The 22,160-nt window shown below is 50.5% G+C and overlaps 1 protein-coding gene across 12 annotated transcripts in view; it reads left to right on the forward strand.

The window, feature by feature from the left end:
• The window catches only part of LOC126944333 (cytochrome c oxidase subunit 4 isoform 1, mitochondrial), a 327,288-nt gene extending 324,083 nt beyond the window's left edge, over window positions 1–3,205 (forward strand). For all 12 annotated transcript variants that reach the window (XM_050773753.1, XM_050773754.1, XM_050773761.1 and 9 more), the window contains 3 exons: window positions 1,174–1,341; window positions 1,953–2,084; window positions 2,955–3,205. In XM_050773753.1, the coding sequence (XP_050629710.1) occupies window positions 1,174–1,341; window positions 1,953–2,084; window positions 2,955–3,091 (437 nt within the window). In that variant the 3' untranslated portion in view covers window positions 3,092–3,205. The remainder of the gene's footprint in view (window positions 1–1,173; window positions 1,342–1,952; window positions 2,085–2,954) is intronic.
• The last annotated feature ends 18,955 nt before the right edge of the window (window positions 3,206–22,160 follow it).

Genomic DNA, 22,160 nt, shown 5'->3' on the forward strand with positions numbered 1-22,160 from the left:
GAATGGCTGCATGATTCTCATTCCTAAGAGCTAGCACGATTTCTCACTCAGTCCTGGTTGGACACAGGTTCCCTGGAACGGTGCTGTCATGGTTATCTTTTCACGTGTCTTTGTTTTGTTTTTTTTTTTTTTTTTTTTTTTTTTGAGACGGAGTCTCGCTCTGTCGCCCAAGCTGGAGTGCAGTGGCCGGATCTCAGCTCACTGCAAGCTCCGCCGCCCAAGTTTACGCCATTCTCCTGCCTCAGCCTCCCGAGTAGCTGGGACTACAGGCGCCTGCCACCTCGCCCAGGCTAGTTTTTTTATTTTTTTTAGTAGAGACGGGGTTTCACCGTGTTAGCCAGGATGGTCTTGATCTCCTGACCTCGTGATCCGCCCGTCTCGGCCTCCCAAAGTGCTGGGATTACAGGCTTGAGCCACCGCGCCCGGCCGTGTCTTTGTTTTTGAACTTGAAACGCTTTCAATGTTTTATTGTTTTTGTTCTTCCTCATTAGTTTGAGTCCCTTGCAGATAGGCTTTCATTTTGTCCAGTCTCCTGTTCAGGGAGCCCTGAAGGCCTTGGCCCACGTCTGCAGGTAGCTGTTTTTTATTTTTATTATTATTTTTTATTTTGAAATGAAGTCTCGCTCTGTCGCCAGGCTGGAGTGCAGTGGTGCGATCTCAGCTCACTGCAACCTCTGCCTCCCGGGTTCAAGCAATTCTTCTGCCTCAGCCTTCCGAGTAGCTGGGACTATAGGTGTGTGCCACCATGCCCGGCTAATTTTTTGTATTTTTAGTAGAGACAGGGTTTCACCATATTAGCCAGGATGGTCTTGATCTCCTGACCTCATGATCCGCCAGCCTCGGCCTCCCAAAGTGCTAGGATTACAGGCATGAGCCACCGCGCCTGGCCCTGTAGGTAACTGTTAATGTAGGAAGTGCACCTTCCTGGGCACCTTGGCCCCAGGATTCATTAGCAGTTGCCCCGGTGGGTTTTTGTTGGCTGTGATGAGAAGTGCTTCTGTTCTGCCTCCACCACACTCCTGCAGCTGTTTAAACAGTGGCTGTGACCCCCTGAGATGACCCAGGGTTTCAAGGTGTGCACACGTGTGTGTGTTTCGGTTTTTAGAAGTATCACCTTGTGCGTGACTCTCAACCTACATGGATTTTCAAAGATGTATTCAATGTGTTTTTCAGAAAGTGTTGTGAAGAGCGAAGACTTTATGCTCCCAGCTTATGTGGATCGGCGTGACTATCCCTTGCCGGACGTGGCCCATGTCAAGCACCTGTCTGCCAGCCAGAAGGCCTTGAAGGAGAAGGAGAAGGCGTCCTGGAGCAGCCTCTCCATGGATGAGAAAGTCGAGTGTGGGTATTGAGGGAACTCACAGGCGCGCCCAGCAGCTCTGGGAAGTGTGTGTGTGAGAGCCTCTGCTCACTTCTGGGCCTACTGTCTAGAGAACAGTCTTGCACAGGAGGGCTGCTCTGCTCGGTTTCGGGGTCACTGTCCCAGGGCCCCAGTTTTTGTGCTCTGCCAGCTGATGGGATCTTTTGCTAGGCCCCCTTCTCTGTGCTGAGTGGAGGTAGCCTCTCAGCATATCTGCTGGGTAAGACATTGTTTACTGTAAATTATTGAAAGAAACTCAGCAAAATGCATACTGTTTGGTATGAAAGGGGCATTAAAATAATGAGATTAAATAGACCCTAACACTGTAATTCAAGTAAGAAACAATTTTGCAGTTTTAATTTCCACCTAAAGCAAACTCCATGTATTTTCTTCCTTCCTTTCCCCGTCACATGCCTGCCTGGGCATGTGTGCGCACGTATGTGCATGCCCATGATGTGGCCCGGGTTGGTGTATCCTTCAGCTCTGTGTTTCCTCCCTCACAAGTGTGGTTTTGGGGAGAAGTGGTTGAACATTGCAGAGGAGGGAGCTGCTGACCTTTGTGCCCATAAACGGCTGTCCTCTCTGCCCCCAGTGTATCGCATTAAGTTCAAGGAGAGCTTTGCTGAGATGAACAGGCGCTCGAATGAGTGGAAGACGGTTGTGGGCACTGCCATGTTCTTCATCGGCCTCACCGCGCTCGTTATCATGTGGGAGAAGCTCTATGGTGAGTAGAGAGGGAGGAAGGCATGGGCGCCTGGACTGGGGCTCCAGCCTGCAGTGCCCAGTGGTGGGCTGTGGGGGACCTCCACACTTTGAGGCCATGAGATAGGGACTCCATTCCAGAGTGCATCTCAGGATTGTTCTCCAGGCCTTGGTGACCTGGAGAACTGAAGTGGTGGGAGGTTAGTTTATAAGCCAGCATCTGATTATTCAGAGTTGACTATGCATGTTGGGTGGTGAAATACCTTGACTACTTTGGACAGCGCACCATGTTTTCAGTAGCGGTTTATGTGCTCACCAGTCACTTAGCAAAAGATGACCTCGTGAAGGTTCGAGCACGGAGAAGGGGACTCCTTTAATGACCGTCTCGACTGCTGTGAGGACCGCATCTCAGCAGCCGGCATCTGGGGGTCCCGACCTGACCGTTGGGGTGTGGGCATTGCTGAGTTGTTTGCTCGTGGTAGCGACTCTTCCCCGAGGTTCTCTCTGTCCAGGCAGAACAGGCATTTTTGCATTCTGAATAGGTATATTCTCGTACTTTTGGTTTGAATGTGGATGTGGGTTAATAACAGACCCGAATCGATTTGATCTTCCAGGTCACCTCGGGCTCTGTTTGTTAGATCTTGTTATCCATCGCCTTTAGAGAGGACCTTCTGCTTTTAGCTTTTTTTGTTGCTACCTTTTACAAACAAAGGGATAATTTTAAAATGTCAGTGGTTGCCAGTTGTCAGAAACCGTGTGTTTGAGCGGGTGTTGAGTGGTAGGTGGCTCTGCTGATCTAGTGGCTGGTATGTTGGGAGGATTTAATGTGTGTAAGGGTTTGGCGTAGAAACAACCTGTTGACACCTTGCCCATAACCTGTCTCCCACCGTAGTGTACGGCCCCCTCCCGCAAACCTTTGACAAAGAGTGGGTGGCCATGCAGACCAAGAGGATGCTGGACATGAAGGTGAACCCCATCCAGGGCTTAGCCTCCAAGTGGGACTACGAAAAGAACGAGTGGAAGAAGTGAGTGAAGCTGGCCTGCGCCTGCCTCTGTCACCTCCATGCAACTCCATGCCTATTTACTGGAAACCTGTTATGCCAAACAGTACTACTGCTAATAAAATGACCAGTTTACCTGAAACCCTTTGTGATCAGTTCTTTAATGATACCTAAATGAAAGCTAATTAAAACAATAGGTTTCTCCCAAGGGTCTGGAGTTAATATATTTTGGGTGCAAATGAAATGGCAAAAATCTAGTATCTTAAATTGTGTAAGGGGATATTATATAAAGACTGAAAATGTAGAATCCCTTGATGTAGGAAATTTGAGGTTTTTGGCAAGAGATCGTTATGTAAGTAAAATCTCATACTCCTGTAGGCACACCGGCAGGAGTTACCACAACCCTTTTTTTTTTTTTGGGAGACAAAGTCTTGCTCTTGTCGCCCAGGTTGGAGTGCAACAGCACGATCTTGGCTCACTGCAACCTCCACTTCCCCGGTTTAAGCGATTCTCCTGCCTCAGCCTCCCGAGTAGCTGGGATTACAGGTGCCCACCACCATGACCGGCTAATTTTAGTATTTTTTAGTAGAGACGGGGTATCACCATGTTGGCCAGGCTGGTCTTGAATGCCTGACCTCAGATGATCTGCCCGCCTTGGTCTCCCAAAGTGCTGGGATTACAGGTGTGAGCCACTGCGCCCGGTCTATGAACCACTTTTCTTCTGGGGCTGTACCTCCCTCCCTGCAGTTGTCACATTGGCTAGGGTGAGGGCCACCAGCTCAGGGAGGACAGCCCCACTCTGAGCTCTGACTGAGGTGTGGGTGCTTGCCCCGTCTCCCTTGGACTGCTTGTGGCCTGCTGAGCTCCCTGGCTACTCACAGCTCTTTTATCTAAAAAGTAGTCACAAGGCCAATGTCAAAGCGGTGGTCTTACGAGCATCATCCTGGCCCCCGGCAGGCTGTCTCCAGGACTTATCCTGTTACCTGTCCCACCCAAGACCAGTTCCCAAACTGCAGACCCTGTCTGGAGAAGAGAACACATCTTTACATGGAGCCCGTGTGCTGAGAGGAGCAGAGATGGCTGGCGGAGAGGGGCCTCCTGCCAGCACTGGTGGGTAGGAATGAGGCAAGGGGAGAGAATGGCCCCAGAGGAGCACAGCTGTAGCCAGGAAGGCAAAGGGACCCCTTAGAGCTTGCCCAGAGGAAGTGCATGGGACAAGGACCTTGGCTGGCTGGAAGGTTTGGGCTAAGTTCAAAATCAAGAGCAGGTCAAATACACCCCAATCGAGTGTCTTCCAGTGCTATAGAAACACCCTTGATCCCTTGTTCTCCAAGGACCAGCTGAGCCCCCTGGGAGAGTGGGATGTGGGGGGCTACAGGGCCTTGTGGAGTCTTGCCATGAGAACTAGTGCGGACCCCTTGATGGCTTAACTACAAAAGCCCACACCGCCCTGTGGGGGATGCCATTTTCAGTTCCTTGTCCAAGGGTGGGCTCCTGGGGGTGGTGGGGGAAGCTGAAGTGGTTGACCCCGGCCCCACTGGTCCCTGATCCTGGTCCCTGCCTGGCTCTGGTGGAGCCACCTGCCCAGGGCCAGGCAGCAGGTCAGGCCCATCACCACCCGCATCTCCCTCAGGAGAGGCCGGGAGGAAGGAGCTGTCACCCCAGAGGGAGGCAGAGATGTCTGCCTGTGGAATCGAGCCTGCTGTACAAGCCCTCTGCTTTTAACCTGGAGTAGCTCTGAGGGAGTCCTCTTGAGAATAGTCAGGCTCTTCCTGGCCTTTCCCTCCTACTGCTTAGGAAGCTGTGCTCTCGACCTTGCTAAGAGAATTGCCGTTTGTCCATCAGATTCAGATTCCAAAACATGGCTGTCCATCCTGATTTTGTCCTCATGCTGAAAAAAAATGAAAATCCCTTTACTGCCATTTTAGTGGGAATTTGGGAGGCCGCAGGGGTTCATGGCTGGATTCAGCCCACGATCCTTCATTGGTCACCCACGGGCCACGGGGACGTGATGCTGACCTGACTCCAGGTGCTCACTTTCCCAGGCTCACAGGAGACAGCAAGCAAAACAAATACACAGAGAAGGAGAGGATCCAGCAGGGTGGAGGGAGGGGGCACAGGGAGAAAAGGTTATGGGTGGGGGTTGGTTGGGCAGCTGTCACTGAAGAGGTGACATTTCGGCTGAGACTTGAAGATGGGATGAGCCACTCATGCTGAAGCCTGAGGGGAGGTCGGACTGGCAGGTGGACACAGCACCAAGCATGCACAGAGGCACGACGCTGGAGGCAGAATGGGGCTTGGTGTGTTCAAAGGACAGCAAGACGGCCGCCAGGCAGAAGCACTGTGGGAGGAGGCAGGGTGGGGGCGCGGCAGGGGTCCTCAGATGCCAGGGCACGTGGGCCGCAGCCCGCAGGAAGAGGAGGACGGAACTCTTTCTGAGTGTGTGTGTGGTCTCATTTCACCCCTAGACTGTCCCTCCCAGGGTGCTCAGGGAAAATATTGAGGCATGAAATTGGAGCAGGAGGACTTTGAGCAAGGTGAGCCCTTGGAATAATCCGGCTTAGCTCACTGGAGGCCAGAGGGGGCCCTGTCTCCCCAGGCCCGGGCCTCAAGGGAAGATGCCTCAGAGATGAGGCTCCTGACCCATCCAGGGCCTGCATCTCCATGTGGGGCCATCACAGAGACCTCGCCCTTCAGCCTAACCTTGAAACTCCTTGAAATTTAAGATACTCCGTCCCTCTGTGTTACTCTTCTTCCTTCTGTGCTCATCTTCCTCCCAGCTGGCAGTTTTCTACTCTCCAGAATTTAAAAATTCCTGGACAGGCATAGTGGCTTGAGCCTGCAATCCCAGCTACTTGTGAGGCTTAGGTGGGAGGATTGCTTGAGGCCAGCAGTTTTTTGTTTTTTTTTTTTTTTTTTTTTTTTTTGAGACGGAGTCTCACTCTGTTGCCCAGTTTGGAGTGCAGTGGTGTGATCTCAGCTCACTGCAGCCTCTGCCTCCTGGGTTCAAGCAGTTCTTCTGGTTCAGCCTCCCGAGTAGCTGGGATTACAGGCGCACACCACCACACCTGGCTAATTTTTGTATTTTTAGTAGAGGTGGGGTTTTGCCATGTTGGCCAGGCTGGTCTCAAACTCCTGACCTAAGGTAATCCACCTGCCTCGGCCTCCCAAAGTGCTGGGATTACAGGCGTGAGCCACCATGCCCAGCTGAGAGCTGCAGTTTTGAGACCAGCCTGGGCAACATAGCAAGAGCCTGTCTCTTACAAAAAAAAGAAAAAGCCGGGCGCGGTGGCTCACGCCTGTAATCCCAGCACTTTGGGAGGCCAAGGTGGGCGGATCATGAGGTCAGGACATCGAGACCATCCTGGCTAACACGGTGAAACTCTGTCTCTACTAAAAAGTACAAAAAAAATTAGCTGGGCGTGGTGGCGGGCGCCTGTAGCCCCAGCTACTCAGGAGGCTGAGGCAGGAGAATGGCGTGAACCCGGGAGGCGCAGCTTGCAGTGAGCCTAGATCGTGCCACTGCACTCCAGCCTGGGAGACAGAGCAAGACTCCATCTCAAAAAACAAACAAACAAACAAACAAAAAACCAAAAAAAGCAAAGAGGGGAGGGGGTTCCAGGAAGATGGTGGTAGAGTGTTTGAATTTCCCTGAATCCCCATGTAAAGACAGTAACCAGATAGCAAAACCATAAACCCAGTGGACAATACTAGGTGAGGAGATAGTCCCACGAACCCCTCATGATCTGCAGAATACAAATGGGTGGGGAGAAGTCACTTGCGCCACAGTCCGGCACAGCATCAACCTGGGTGCAGTAGGATGCGGAGGGAAGCAAGGGGACAGCAGGTGGACCTGGGACACAGCAGCGGGACACTCACTGGGAAGCACGGCGACCCTCCCGTGAAGCTGAGAGGCCGCTCCCTGCAGAAGCAGGTGATTGTGAGGCTTCTCAGTGGGTCCCGAAGGGGCTGGAGCGCTCTCTACACCCACCCTCCCAGGCTACCGTCCCCGGGCAGGGACCCACACTGCAGAGAAACTGCTGGGAGTGGAAGGGGACTCACCAGGACAGGCAAAGAAAGCAGAGGCAAGATCCAGATTCCCGTGGGGAAAGTGTAGAGCCCGAAATCCCAGAGGCCAGGTCCATGCTTTTGAACCTCAAAAGAAAACAACCCCAGCGGGAGCTCTTGTGAGTAGAAAAGTTTTCCTCAGCCCCGCCTCCTTCCAGAAGTGCAGGAAAGTGAGTTTGGGCTGCAATTAAGAATCTGCGCTGTAATGGATTGAAATCCCTGGGTGGAGAGACAGGCAAAGCAGCAGGAGAGCATGGGCAGGGCTCAGAACGAGAGCAGGGGACATGAGCTGGGGCTGTGGAGAAGGAACCATGGCACAGGGACGGAGACATGGCATGGCCCGGGCCACGTAGGTTTCTATTCCTCGGTGAGCAGGTCTGTGCAGACCCCACCCCCAAAGACTGAGGGAGTCCAGAGGCTGAAGAAAAGGGCTGAAAAATTCAGTTTCTCTGAAATAATTAATTAATTAATTAATTTTTTTTTTTTTTTTTTAAGATACAGGATCTCCGTCTGTCCCCCAGGTTGGAGTGCAGTGGTGCAATCATTGCTAACTGCAGCCTCGACCTCCTGGGCTCACGTGATGCTCCTGCCTCAGGTAGCTGAGTAGCTGGGACTACAGGCATATGTCACCAGACTCAGCTAATCTAAAATTTACATGTGCAGATGGCATCTGGCTATGTTGCTGAGGCTGGTCTTGAACTCCCAGCTTTAAGCGATCCTCCCACCTGGGCCTCTCAAGGTGTTGAGAGTACAGGCGTGAGCCACTGCACCTGGCCAGAAATAATAGGAACTTAGGAACAGCAACAGGACTTACGAACAGATAGTGGCTCCCCATCCCTGCCTTCCAGAAAGCCATCTTTATACAGCAAGCGTTTAGGGTAAAGACATGGGCGGCTGATCACACCTCAGACTTTCTTGCCAAAACTCATTACCACTGGGGAGGTTAGATAAGCATCTTTGGGAGGGGTTATGAACGCCAAAGGCGCTGTTTAAAGACTTTCCTGCAGAACAGCTTGGTGCGCAGGAGTCCAGCATTGGGCATCATGGCAGTTTTGCTTCAAGATGGCATCACTCTTGCCATGCAACAGACTGCCTCCCTACCGCTTCCTCTCCCCCAGGTTGCCTGCAGGCACTGCTGTTGAGATGCCCTGAGGTGGCAGCTTCATGAGGGAGCACCAGGCAGCTAGTCAGTGGCAGGTGGGTGACATTAGACCCCCTCCTCTAGGAGAGGGGCCGAGATTTGTCCTCCAAGAATAAGCCCATAGTCAGGAAATGGAGTTGCCTTCCCTGCACAGCACCGTGCATGCGTCATTTGCTGCCTGGGCATCCCACACGTCACTCTAATCAAGAAACTCACTTCACAGCCAGAGAGTAAAGGGTTAGGGCTCATGCCTCAGTGGTGAGGACGCCACTGGCCTCCCCGTTGTCCTCACCGGAAGCAGCCGCCCAGTTGAAGTGGTCATTCCGACACTCCGCGACAGGCCAGTGAGCGCTAACCCACTGAAGAGACGGGGCACCATCCCGCCCGACGCAGTACATTATTTTGTAAAAAAATACCAATTTTTAAAATTGTGGCAGAATATACATAAAATAGAATTTCCCATTTTAACCTTTTTGTTTTGTTTTCATTTTCTTTTTCTTTTTGAGGCGAGTCTCGCTCTGTCACCCAGGCTGGAGTGCAGTGGCGCCATCTCGGCTCACTGCAAGCTCCGCCTCCCGGGTTCATGCCATTCTCCTGCCTCAACTTCCCCAGTAGCTGGGACTACAGGCGCCCGCCACCTCGCCCGGCTAATTTTCTTTTGTATTTTTAGTAGAGACGGGGTTTCACCGTGTTAGCCAGGATGGTCTCGATCTCCTGACCTCATGATCCGCCTGCCTTGGCCTCCCAAAGTTCTGGGATTACAGTTGAGAGCCACTGCACCCCGCCTATTTTTTAGTAGAGACAGGGTTTCACTATGTTACCCAAGCTGATCTCAAACTCCTGGGCTCAAGTGATCCTCTTGCCTTGGCTCCCCAAAGTGCTGGGATGATAGATGTGAGCCATTGTGCCTGGCTGCCTATTATTTTTTTAGAGACAGGGTCTCTGTTGCCCAGGCTGGAGTAGCAGTGGTGCAATTGTAGCTCACACTTGCAGGAATTTTTTTTTTTTTTTTTTTTTTTTTTTTTTTTTGAGATGGAGTCTTGCTCTGTCACTCAGGCTGGAGTGCAATGGCACGATCTTGGCTCACTGCAACCTCTGCCTCCTGGTTCAAGTGATTCTCCTGTCTCAGCCTCCCAAGTAGCTGGAATTACAGGCATGCACCATCACAGCTGGCTAATGTTTATATTTTTAGTAGAGATGGGATTTCACTGTGTTGGCCAGGCTGGTCTTGAACTCCTGGCCTCAAGTGATCCTTCTGCCCTGGCCCCCCAAAGTGCTGGGACTACAGGTGTGAGCCACTGTGCCTGGCCACCTATTGTGTTTTCAGACACAGAGTCTCTGTTGCCCAGGCTGGAATGGCAGTGGCACAATCGTAGCTCACATTTGCAGGGTTTCTGTTTACCATTTCTAAACATTTTCTCTGCTGGTTGGGAGGTCTTGATTCCCAAGGGAATGAATAATTCTACCAGGAGACAGAACAATAGCTCTAACGAACTAGGAATTGAGATTGCCACAACTGTTTGGGGCTCTTCCTGCCACTGAACCATCAGGAAAAGAAGGGGGACTTCCTCTCCTACTGTCTGGAGTGAGGGATCCTGCTTATCAAGGGGAAAACGGGTTTGTGCTACACAAATGGGGACAGGGAAGTCTATGTCTAGAACCCAGGGGATTCTCTCGGGTGCCTCTTAGAACTTTGCAGTCCAATCGTAAAACTTAATGTAAAGCTACGTAAACAGAAGTTTTATAAAAATCACAGTAAGGCAGAACCACTGAGGATTTGGATCCTACATAAATGAAGATTTGGGTTAACCCATGATGTGAAGAACCCCAACCAGCTGACACCTGGATAAGGGCAAAGGCAATACGGGATGGAGAGTGGAAGAAGGAAGCTGTGAATACGAGTGACGGTTTCATGACCAGTTTCAGAAATAAGGACTCTAGCACCTATGCATATATTTTTCCTTGCTGGTTGAGTGTGCATGCACATGTGTCTATTAACTATTTTTTCTTCTCTATCTTCCTTTCCTTAACTGTTTCATACAAGTTTGTTGGAGGTTAATTTTACAACGTAGCCTTTAGGTAATATTCGGAATATTCAGATAGGAGTGTGACTGAATTTGAGTGGTAATTTGCATAGCTGAGAGATCTGTACAATGACTATCGGAACTCAGCAAATCTTCATTTTGGGGTGAGGATGCGAATATCTTCCTTTGTATGAAGACTATTTGCATCTGTTTACTGGGGACTTAGAGTTGTTTTGATATCGAATGGAAGTTCATAATGTGCGGAGGAACATGTATGGTAGGTAAAGAGATGACCACACCAGGCAAGTCATTGTCTCTCAGCTCTAAACCCACCTTCTATACTCCGCTGATGGATGCGGGGGCTGGGGTGCTACACACTGCAGTTTTGCTTGGCCAGCTGGCTTGGCCTCTGCCAATAGGGGCACTTGGGAGCCTGGAATGCTGAGGGAGAAGGAAGAGACTTGCTCTTCCTGTCTGCTTCCTGTCTGCATCCTGTCTGCTTCCTATTTCCTGGGAGCTTCCTGACTGCCATTCTATTTCCTGTCTGCTTCCTATTTCCTATGAGCTTTCTGTCTGCTTCTTTTTACTTCCTGTGAGCGTCCCCACAGCATGCTGCTTCACTCTGGCAGTAGCAATTCCTTTTGTAGCAGTAGCTAAGTCCAGTTTTCAGTTTTTCCCACACTTGCAGATGTCAGCCCATCATGCCTCTCAGAGACACTAGCACCAATCAAATGGCACCCCCTCTTCTAGATCTGAGTTTCAGACCTACATGGTCCCTCCCCAAATTTCTAGATTTTTAATAGTTTCAACCTCTTCCCTTTATCTTTTAGTCTTAGGAATGGTGGTCACTTCTTGAGCTGCTGCTTCCATGATACTTTCTTTTTACCCTTTGAATGACCTAGTTAACAGTAACCTGGTTAAACATTCTGCATATTCAGTTCTCTCTGTTCAAACAGTCATTATGGTTTCTGTCTCCTGACTGGACCCTGACTGATACAGCTTTCCTGTAATGCAGAGACAGGCTACATCTCCCAATCTCCTTTTCAGCTCAAGTTTTGGATGCAAATTGTGTGAATTAGATGCACTTGGAGGAGACTGGAAAGGCAGGAGTGAAGCAGTGGCCCTCTTGCTAGGAAGATTGCATTTTCTGCCAGGAAACATAGTCACACTGGGTTTTCTGCAGCAGCATCGGAGGACCTGTTGCTAACCTTGGTGGGTGTCAGTCTGACCCTCACTGACAACAATGGCAGGTTTTTTTTTTTTTTTTTTTTTTTTTTTTTTTTAATTTGAGGCAGAGACTCACTCTGTTGCCCAGGCTGGAAAATCAGTGGTGTGATCATGGCTCACTGAAGTCTTGACCTCTTGGGCTCAAGCAATCCCCCTGACTCAGCCTCCCGAGTAGCTATGACTATAGATGTGCACCACTATGCCCAGCTAATGTTTTAATTTTTTGTAGAGATGGGGTCTTGTTACATAACCCAGGCCAGTCTCACACTCTTGGCCTCAGGTGATCTTCCTACCTCGGCCTCCCAAAGTGCTGGGATTATATTTGTGAGCCACCACTCCTGGCCTGATGGCAGTTCTTGAAGTGGTCCTAGCGTCAGCCTGGGTCTGCCACCCTACAGGTTGTGTGGAAGACAGAGCTCCTCCAGTAAGTCAGCTCTGTTTCCTAAAACTCCTCTGAAGGCCCAGGCTACGGCTCCGTTTTCCAGCCTCTCCTGTGGTTTTGTAAGCACCCGGTTATCTGTATTCAATCCCTTTCAGCATAAAATTCCTGGAGTGGTTTTGCACAACTATATCCTAACTGACAGAGATGTTATGTATTCTGGTTTTTTATTGGTTTAGGGGTTACTCATCACATTTTCACAAGCTTACTTCACGAAGTCAGTGTCACTCTCCCTTTCTTTTTCTCATCAGTGGCTCTCAATTTTATTAGTCTTTCTCACAGTTTTGTCATTGCTGATAATCTCTGTTGTTTTCTTTCTGTTTCATTAATTTGTGCTCTTTATTTGTTCTTTTTTCAGGCTAATTTGTTATTTTTCTAACTTCTTGATTTGTATTTTTACAATTAGCCTTACTAATTTTCAGCCTTTTCCCACACATTTTGATACTGCTTGAGTTGCAGCCCACAAGTTATGATCTGTAGAATTTTCATTCTTGTTCAGCGAAATATATGAATACTTTCTAATTTCCATTAGGATTTCTTTTCTGACCCATGTTATTTCCAACCATCTAGGAATTTTCTAGTTAACTTGTTGCTGTTAACTTCAAGTGTAATTGCATTGTGATCAGAGAATATGCTCTGTGTGATTTCAATCCTTTAGATTTTGTTGATACCTGTTTTAAGGCTTTACACCCGGACATTTTGGCTACCATTCTATGTGTGCTGGAACATGACACTTGGTCCTCAGCTGCCCTGTGCAGTGTCCTTTCTGTGTGTCCGATGGGCCCATGTTTGTTAATTGTGTTGTTCATATCGTCTTTTTTTTTTTTTTTTTTTTGAGACAGTCTCACTCTGTTGCCTAGGCTGGAGTGCAGGGTGTAATCTTGGCTCACTGCAACCTCTGCCTCCCAGGTTCAAGTGATTCTCCTGCCTCAGCCTCCCAAGTAGCTGGGACTACAGGCGCGTGCCATCACGCCTGGCTAATTTTTGTATTTTTAGCAGAGACAGAGTTTCACCATGTTGGCCAGGCTGGTTTTGAACTTCCAACCTCATGTGATCTGCCTGCCCTGGCCTCCCAAAGTGCTGGGATTACAGGCATAAATCACTGCATACGTCATCTCTTACTGATATTTTCTATTGCTCATTCTATTCCTTTCTGATGTTTTCGTTTGCTTGTTCTATTTCTGAGACAAATTTTTGTCTATTTCCTTGTAGTTTTGGTAAATTTTTGCTTCATATACTTAAGACTATATCATTAGGCATTTACAAATTAAAATTGGTTATAATGTCCTGAAAGTTGAAATTCTGACATTATGAAGTAATTATCTTTATTTCCAATAATACTTTAGTCTTAAAGTCTATTTTGCCTAATATTTTGGTTATTATTTTCATAGCGTATCTTTTTGCATTCTTTTTTTTGAGTCAGAGTCTTGCTCTGTCGCCCAGGCTGGAGTGCAGTGGCGCGATCTCGGCTTACTGCAACCTCCGCCTCTTGGGTTCAAGCGATTCTCTTTCCTCAGCCTCCCAAGTAGCTGGGATTACAGGTGACTGCCATCATGCCTGGCTAGTTTTTTTGTATTTTTAGTAGAGAAGGGGTTTCACTATGTTGGCCCCGCTGGTCTTGAACTCCTGACCTCAGGTGATCCACCCACCTCGGCCTCTCAAAGTGCTGGGATTACAGGCGTGAGCCACTGTGCCCAGCCCATATAGCAGCTTTGTATGTCATTTGTTTTTTTGGAGAAACTTCCGAACTATTTACCAAAGTGTTCTACACCATTTTACGTTCCCACCATCAAGCTGGTGTGGTTCCCGTTTCTTTGAGAAGTCCCAGCACGGGTGGAGAGCAGCCTGCAGCAAGGCCTAGGATGCTGAGGAGCGTCCTGGTGACCTTGAGTGCAGTTTTGTGGCTGTCAGGTGTCAGGTGGAGCTCTGAGCCTAAGAGATGCCTGGGCCTCACGAAGAGTCACACGCTGCTCTCTGAAAGGGAGTGTCACCACGGGAGGTTCATTTGTGTTTGTGACCTTTATTACCCGTGATGCCCAGTTCCTTCCCCAGAGCCGGGGCTCAGACGCCTTTTAAAGGATTGTTTCCAGCTTGCAGGCGTCTCACACCGCAGCGATGGGAGGCACGGGGACCTGCATCTTGGGAGTTAGACTTGCATTTCTGTGGGCTGCATTCTCAGCTCTGGACAGCAGAGGGCGCTCTGGGACACAACCCATCCTGTTTGTAGAGTGGGGACGTCCAGAAACTGGTCCCACGGCTCAGTGAGCTTCTTTCTCTTTGGAGCTTCTTCCAGCTCAGAGAGCAAGGGAGGGACACACCCTCCCCTTCACGCATCTCTCTCTCTCTCTCTGTCTCCCTCCCTCCCACCCTCTCTCTTTCTTTTTCTTTTCTTTTTTTTTTTTTTTTTGAGACAGAGTCTCATTCTGTTGCCCAGGCTGGAGTGCAGTGACACAATCTTGGCTCACTGCAACCTCCGCCTCCTAGGTTCAAGCGATTCTCCTGCCTCAGCTTCCCAAGTAGCTGAAATTACAGGTCCCCGCCACCACACCCGGCTAACTTATGTATTTTTAGTAGAGACAGGGTTTCACCGTGTTGGCCAGGCCGGTCTCAAACTCCTGACCTAAAGAGATTCTCATGCCTCGGCCTCCCAAAGTGCTGGGATTACAGGCGTGAGCCACCGTGCCTGGCCACATCTCTTCTTGTAGTGGCACTTTGCCCACAGGCAGGGGACTTGCAGGATGGCTCTGGCCAAACCCATCACTCACCAGGCGGCTGCTGTGATTCTCTCTCCTCTAGCTGCTGGGCTTTGCCTCCTACAGCGTCCTTGCCAGCAGGAACGTCTTGCAGCAGGTCACAGCTCTGCAGGCTGGAAACATAATTTCACCACCAAGAATTCTTTGCACAGACTCTGACTTGGCACAGCCCCTGAAAGCAAGCACACTGTTTATAAGGGTCTGCGGCAGGCTTACGATGCTGGGAAAGTGTGCCTTTTCCCTGCTTCAGCTGCATGCAGCATCTGGCATTGCTCTGCCCTAACTCACAGTGCATAAGGGCTTTCTTCTTGAAGTAGCCTGGCACAGGGGTAAGCGCAGGGTCGCTGACTCCACAGACCTGGATGCGAGCCCTGGCCCACTGCCTCGCATGCATTATATCCTTACTATAGCCCATGGGGTTTTTAATCCCCAGTTTACAAGTTAAGAGTCAGAAGCACAGAGAGGTTAAGTGACTTTCACAAGGTCAGACAGCCAATAACGCTGGAGCTGGGATTTGAATTTGCATCAGCTTACCCCAGAATTCCGTCAGTCCAATCCGGTGGAGTACCTTGTGAGCACCTAGCACACGGTGTTTACTGAATCAATGAACACGTGCAAACCCTCGGCATGGGTCAACCTCTAAGAGTCTTTTCAAAAAACGTCGTCACCTTTTGTCCCTTTGCCACCACTCCAAACCTAATCAAAGGTCAACAATGAAAGCAGGTAACTCAGACGTCCACTGGTCTCCAACTAACCAATTACCCCCCAAGGCACTCCGAGACCTGTGCTGTGGGCAGCACCTCGTTTTGGGATGGATGTTAAGAATCCCATTCCCAGGCTGGGCGTGGTGGCTCATGCCTGTAATCCCACACTTTGGGAGGCTGAGGCGGGTGGATCACAAGGTCAGGAGTTTGAGACCAGCCTGGCCAACATGGTGAAACCCCGTCTCTATAAAAATAAAAACATTAGCCAGGCATGGTGGTGGGCGCCTGTAATCCCAGTTACAGGCTGAGGCAGGAGAATCGTTTGAACCCCAGAGGCGACGTTGCAGTGATTCGAGATCACACCGCTGCACTCCAGCCTGGGCAACAGAGAGAGACCTTGTCACAAAACAAAACACCATGTTGGCCCAAAGCCTTCATTGCAGCGTGTCTCAGTGAAGGCTGCACATTAGAATCACCTGGGCAACTGTTTCAAGGCGCCCACCCCAGATGCAGCTAGTTTCAAGTTCCCCTCAGGTGATTCTAATGCAGGTTCAAGCCACTGCATGCATCCCGCGTTGCCTGATCATCAAAGTCACCTGGGAAACTGGTTGAAAACACAGATCTCTTGGCGCCAACCCAGAGCTACTGAATCAGAATCTCCGGGGGAACAGACCTGAGCTTAACAGGCCTACAGGTGAGCATCTTGAGGCCAAAGGAACCCGTTCACAAAGGGGTGGGGGCCCAGCTTCTTCTGAAGAAAGCTGGTGGGGGTTGGGGGGAGGTCCGCAATGCAAGGTTGCCCTCCACACAGCAACCCCTCCCCCAGGACTGTACCCACCTGCCGGCATTTGAAGCTGGCGGTCATATCCCACGTGAACACCAGGTGGCACCAGGGCCCCGTGCTTGTCCTCGAGCCCCAGCGGCTGCTCCGCTTCTCCCGATTAATCGATTAATCGCTCTTCTGAAACCATCTGCTGAGAAGCTGGAGAGGGAGCCTGTGCCCTCTGGATTACGGGGCAGTGACCCGATTGTCGTGCCACGCAGGTCGAGTTCCTTTAAAAGTCTTGTGCTTGATCTCGCAAATCCATGGGATTTTCCCATTTTGCTCCATGGTACACTGCTGTGTTTGTTTTAACACAGAAGCATTTCCATAAATTCCACAAGTTACATCCCCCAAAGATGCACCTGCTTTTACGGGCTCCTTGGCCCTGCACACCCTCGGAGGCGAATGGAGCCTCCCTGGTGTGAGAAGTGCAGTCCCCGCGGTCGGGGTGTAGGTCTCCCTCCTGACCTAAGAGGGAGAAAATGAGATGGGTGGGCTCTCCCCACACCTGTTTCCTCCTCTTTGCCACAGTTCTGCTAGGGGAAGACGGGGCGTCCATCCTCAGGGCCAAGCCAGGGCATTCTCATCTGCTCAATACATTTCAATTTACTTCTGAGCACGTGTTGTTATCAAATTTTCTGTGTGGCACTTTCCACTGCCATTCTTCTGAAGATGAGCCTATGTAACAGAGCGGAACACATATGGGCAGCCGAGGAAAGGCCTCACTTTAGGAACCGGGAAACAGAAACTCAGGGAGGCGGCAGAGAGGCCGGGTACTGTGGGGCAAGCGGTGGGGGAGCCGTGGTGGGACCCAGCTCTGGATGGAACTCTGGGCTGCACCGCATCCTGGGTGAGGGCCGTGCCTGCTCCCTGCTTGCTTTTACCATCGGGAAGGGGCCTAGTCATAGAACTCCTGGCAGCAGGGACTTGTGAGGATTCGAGAGCAGATCCCATTGTGCTGGCTGTATATAGTGCTGGCTCACTAAGTTGATGGCTTCTCGTGGACTGTCCGGCAGAGGTGATACTGGAACCCACACTGCTGCATCCAAGTCATCCAGGGGCTGTGCAGCCCCATTATGTGGCCCCTATGCTGGAAATACCCGGTTTTAAAGGGAAAACAAAGTTTCCAGAGACCTTTTCAGGGCCTTCTTATTTTGATATCCTTTTGGCTCTAAGAATACAGTGGTTGCATGCAGGCCTAGTCTCCTTGTCTATTCAGATCACAGAGACACTCGAGTTGGCAGAAGAGACCCCTGTCTTCAAAGGCTCGCCCACCCCAACACCACTGGGAGACAGAAGTGTTTTTTCCAGAGCGGCTTAGCAGCCTGGCTCTGTGCATCCGACCCCGGGCTCTATGGACCTCCAGACATATGCGGTGGTAGCGTGAGGGGTTTGGGGTGGGAGGGTCAGTGAGTGTCTGGGGGTGGTTAGTGTCTCAAAAGCCACGGATATAAACAAGCCATGTTTTCCTGGGGTATCATTTTCTCTCAAAGTTTTGGAAAAAAGTTCTTGTTGTTTATAAGTAAAGCAAACATGGATATACAGTGGAATGAAATAAAAAGCTCAAGTCAATCTTAAAATACACAAATTCAAAGAAATTTGCATTGCGGGCCAGCTTGAGCTACTCTTGGGAGGGGGTTCTCCTTTGCTTAAAGCAACCTGGAGAAGAATAAGTCCATCAACACATATTTCTTGAGTACCTCCCATGTCCTGGCACCATGCTAGATGCTGAAGGGGACAGAAAATGTGAGATACGGTTCCTGTGCAGGAGGATCTTGTGGTCTAGAGAGTAGTCTTGATTTCACCTTTATTGTCACCATCACCATCATCATTATCATTGCCATCATCACCATCACCATTATCACCATCACCATAATCACCTTCACCATCATCATCACCATCACCATAGTCACCATCATCATCCTCATTGTCATCACCATTCACCATAATCACCATCACCACCATCACCATCACCATAATCACCAACACCATCTTCATCATCACCACCATCACCATCACCATAATCACCATCATCACCATCACCATCACCATCATCACCATCACCATCACCATCACCGTCATCACCATCATCACCATCACCACCATCACCACCATCATCGTCATCATCACCATCACCATCATCACTATCATCATCATCACTGTCACCATCACCATTATCACCATCACCATCAGCATCATCTTCATCCTCGTTGTCATTGCCACCATCACCATTGTCATCTTCATAGGCTTAAAGACAATGGTGTCTGTTTTGTTTCTCCTGTAACCTTAGCTTCTAGGATATTGTCTGGCACATATTAGGCATTCAGTAAACACTTAACGAATGCCTTGTCATCAGAAATCATGCTAACAGCTATGTTGTACATTGTGTCACCTTTTCCTACAATCCTAAGAGATAGGAAATATGGTTTTCTGTTCCAGATGGAGACACCAAGAAAAGGCTGTATGCCAAATAGGTGATAGGATTGGGATTCAGACTCAGGTCTGTCCACTTCCAGGGCCTGGGCGTTCGGCCTTGAGCTATGGTAGCCTGGCTAATAGCACAGACTTCAGATAAGAGTTGAGCTCAGAGGGAGCAAGCCCTTGAGGCCAACTTGGTCAGGGGTGGTTTGGCTTGGCTCCTCCACTGGATATCGAGACAAGCCATATCCAGATACCAGAGAGTGCCAACTGGAGGTGACCACATGTGGTCAGAGGGTGTGGTCAGCAGGGAACTCAGGCAGTCATTCTGTGTCTGGCTAATGGCCGCGTAGGCTTCTGGTACTGCCCAGGCGTCCTACACAAGCTGTGGGTGTGCTGGGCTGGAGGGGGGTCCCTGGGGTTTCCCCTTTGATCAGGAGCCTTCTGGGGATTTGGGGGAGGACGTGTCTTCAGACTCTCTGGGGTCACCTGGGAAGCAGAGTCATGAGGCTGCCCAGAGGACTTTCCCAGCCATTGGGGCCACTACTTCCTCAAACCTCCTCGTGGCCTTTTTGGAAAACCCCAGGTTGGGATCCTCATGGGTGTGGAGGAGCCAGTGGTCTGGGGCTGTGAGGGATATGAGCCAGGGTGACCATGCCACGTCGGGTTGCCTGGGTGCACCGCCTGGTCAGAGCCAATGGTGGGACTGGACAGTGGGTATGACAGTGTCCAGGGGCTGTTGCAACAAACGGCCCCACACTGGGGGGCCTAGAACAACAGAGCAGTGTTCCCCCAGGGTCCTGGAGGCCCTCGTCTTCATCAAAGCATTGCCAGGGGGCACGTTGTCTGCAGGCTGCGGGGGAGGGGCTGCCTTGCCTCTTCCAGCTTCTGGTGCTTCCTGGAGTTGCTTGGCTCTGGCCACTTCACCCCAGTCTCTGCCCCTGTTGTCTCACAGCCGTCTCCCTGGCGCCTGCAAATCCCTCTCAGGTTTTTCTTATAAGGACAGCTGTCATTGGATTTAGGGCCCACCCTGATCCAGCATGATCTCATCTTAGCTTGATTACATCAGTAAAGACCCTGTTTCCAAATAAGGTCATATCCATTGGCTTAGGACTTCAACAACTGTAACATACTTCTGGGGTGAGGGGACCGAATCCAGCCCACGACAGACGGCACTGCCTTCCCCAGTACATCCCTGCAGACAGGGCACCAGGGTCACCAGGCCTCATCCAGGACTGGCCACAGTAAACTACCCGAGAACTTAGCTTGAGGCTCAGGAGTTTGCCTGTTCCAGAATACAAGGGTTGTTCAATGCCTCGCCCTGCTCTGTAACCCCTTCGGCAGAGCATCACTTGGATTTCTGGTGGGGAGTCACACTTCTCGTGCCCAGCCGCGTGGGGGCATGGACTCAGCATCCCCTAGGGCAGGGGTGGGTGAGGGACCCGGCCCGAGCCCACCTGCACATCCCAGTTTTCTGGGAGAGGGATTGTTCATGGACGGGCATGTGACCTACATGGGTTCACTTGGACTCCAGGACTTCTGCTGGGGTGACTGAGGAACAGCATTGCTTTCTGGTGCGTATGGAGATGAAGGGTGTGTGTGTGGACCCATTTGGGGGACCCCAGGTGGAAGGCGCTCACCTGACGGTGAAGCCCTTGGAGACCTCGTTTTCTCGTGTGATTGGCAAGCCCTGCTACTCCTGGGCCTTTTGCTTATGTGAGCCGATGCTTTCCATCTCTTCTCCTTTTGTCACTCAAGCCAGTTTAGGTTGGATTTTTTTTTTTTTTTTTCCATTCATAAGAGAAAGAGCCCTGACCTAACACACAGAGCCTAAGACTTTTGGAGTTCCCAGTCCCTGAAAATCCAACACAAGCTGACAATCCTCTCCCAGAAGTATGTGCAAGATCACAGCATCTCTTGCACCCAGGCTGCTGGGCCCATGGATCTCTTCCACGGACCTTCAAAGTACCAGGAATCTCAGGCTAAAATTTACTTTTAGAAACGTTTAAAAAGTCCTCGGAAGCCTGCACTGGGGGCTTCCTGAGCCTTTCCGGGCTGGGAGATTGGATAGGACGGGCTGTTGATGGGCCGGCTGTTCCTCCCAGGCATCCCCGAGCCAGTGGAAGCGTGGGATATCCGTGTCTCCAGCTCCTGCTGCGGTGTGGGTGCCTTCCTCTTCTCTATCATTGGTCCTTGCCGCATCCCCTGCTCACCTTGTTTTGAGTAGAAATATGTCCTCTAGTCTCAAATGCGGAGGGGAGGAGAGTAAACAGGTGTGACCACGCTGGGGGGCTGTCTGGCCATGCTGGGTGCAGCTGGCGGTGGAGGTCCCTGCCCGAGCATTTATCAAGGGAGGAATGGAGAAACGAACTGTGGCAGGGCTACACTCGAGAGTTGCATCAAGCGGTTAATCTGGAAGCAGCAGATGTACCTGTGTCAACAGGAAGGATTTTGGAAACATGCGGGGGGTGTGAGAAGAGAGGCTGCTGAGGGTCTGTGCCATAGGAAGCCTCTACCGACAGACGCTAAACAGAAGGTGGCAATAGACTGTTCCTACGGGTGCCTTCGGTTGTAGCAGAAGAAATACAGGGCATGTGGGATCCATACCAACCCCAGGAAAGGAAGGCAAAGAGGGGACTCGGGAGAACGAAGGGGCCACTGTATCTGAGACGTTTTCGTTCTCTGAAGCAAACACAGGAACACTCTCCTGCCAGGGGTTTTTGCTCCAGGCAGCACAACGAACTCCCCGGAAATCCTGCGTCCGGAGGCCTCACCACGCCACGGGCTTCACACACTCATGCACAAAGCATACACACATGTGTACACACATACACATGAACAAAGCACACACACAGACACCATGCACGTGCACACACATGCACAAAGCACACACGGGCACACATGTGTACACACATTGACTAGTCTCTACACCCCTTCACACTGGGTCCATTCTGGGACTTCCTGGTTACGTGGGTCCGTACATTCTTTTTCCCTTGCTTCATCAGGGTGGGCGGGCTTCTGTTACTTGTCACCAAAGACCCCTAATTACAATGCATTTCACAGGGTCAACGTGGACACCTTGGGTCTATGGAGGACCTTTTATGCACTCATCCAGCCCACCCACCCGTGTCATGGACAGAAAGACCTCAGGCTCAGAGAATTGACCTGTTAAGATGTAAAGCAGGCGGGGCGCAATGGCTCATGCCTGTCATCCCAGCACTTTGGGAGGCCGAGGCAGGTGGATCACTTGAGCCCAGAAGTTTGAGACCAGCCTGGTCTAGTGAACTCCCATATCTACTAAAAGTGAACTCCCATATCTACTAAAAATAAAAAAAATTAGCCAGGTCTTGTGGTGCATGCCTGCAATCTCAGTTCCTTGGGTGGCTGAGGCGCGAGAATCTGTTGAACCTGGGAGGCAAAGGTTTCTATAAGCCCAGATCGTGCCACTGCACTCCAGCCTGGCAACAGATTGAGATTCTGTCTCAAAAAATAAAGATGTA

This window comes from Macaca thibetana, chromosome 20 (assembly GCF_024542745.1).
Source record: "Macaca thibetana thibetana isolate TM-01 chromosome 20, ASM2454274v1, whole genome shotgun sequence".
Classification (NCBI taxonomy): domain Eukaryota; kingdom Metazoa; phylum Chordata; class Mammalia; order Primates; family Cercopithecidae; genus Macaca; species Macaca thibetana.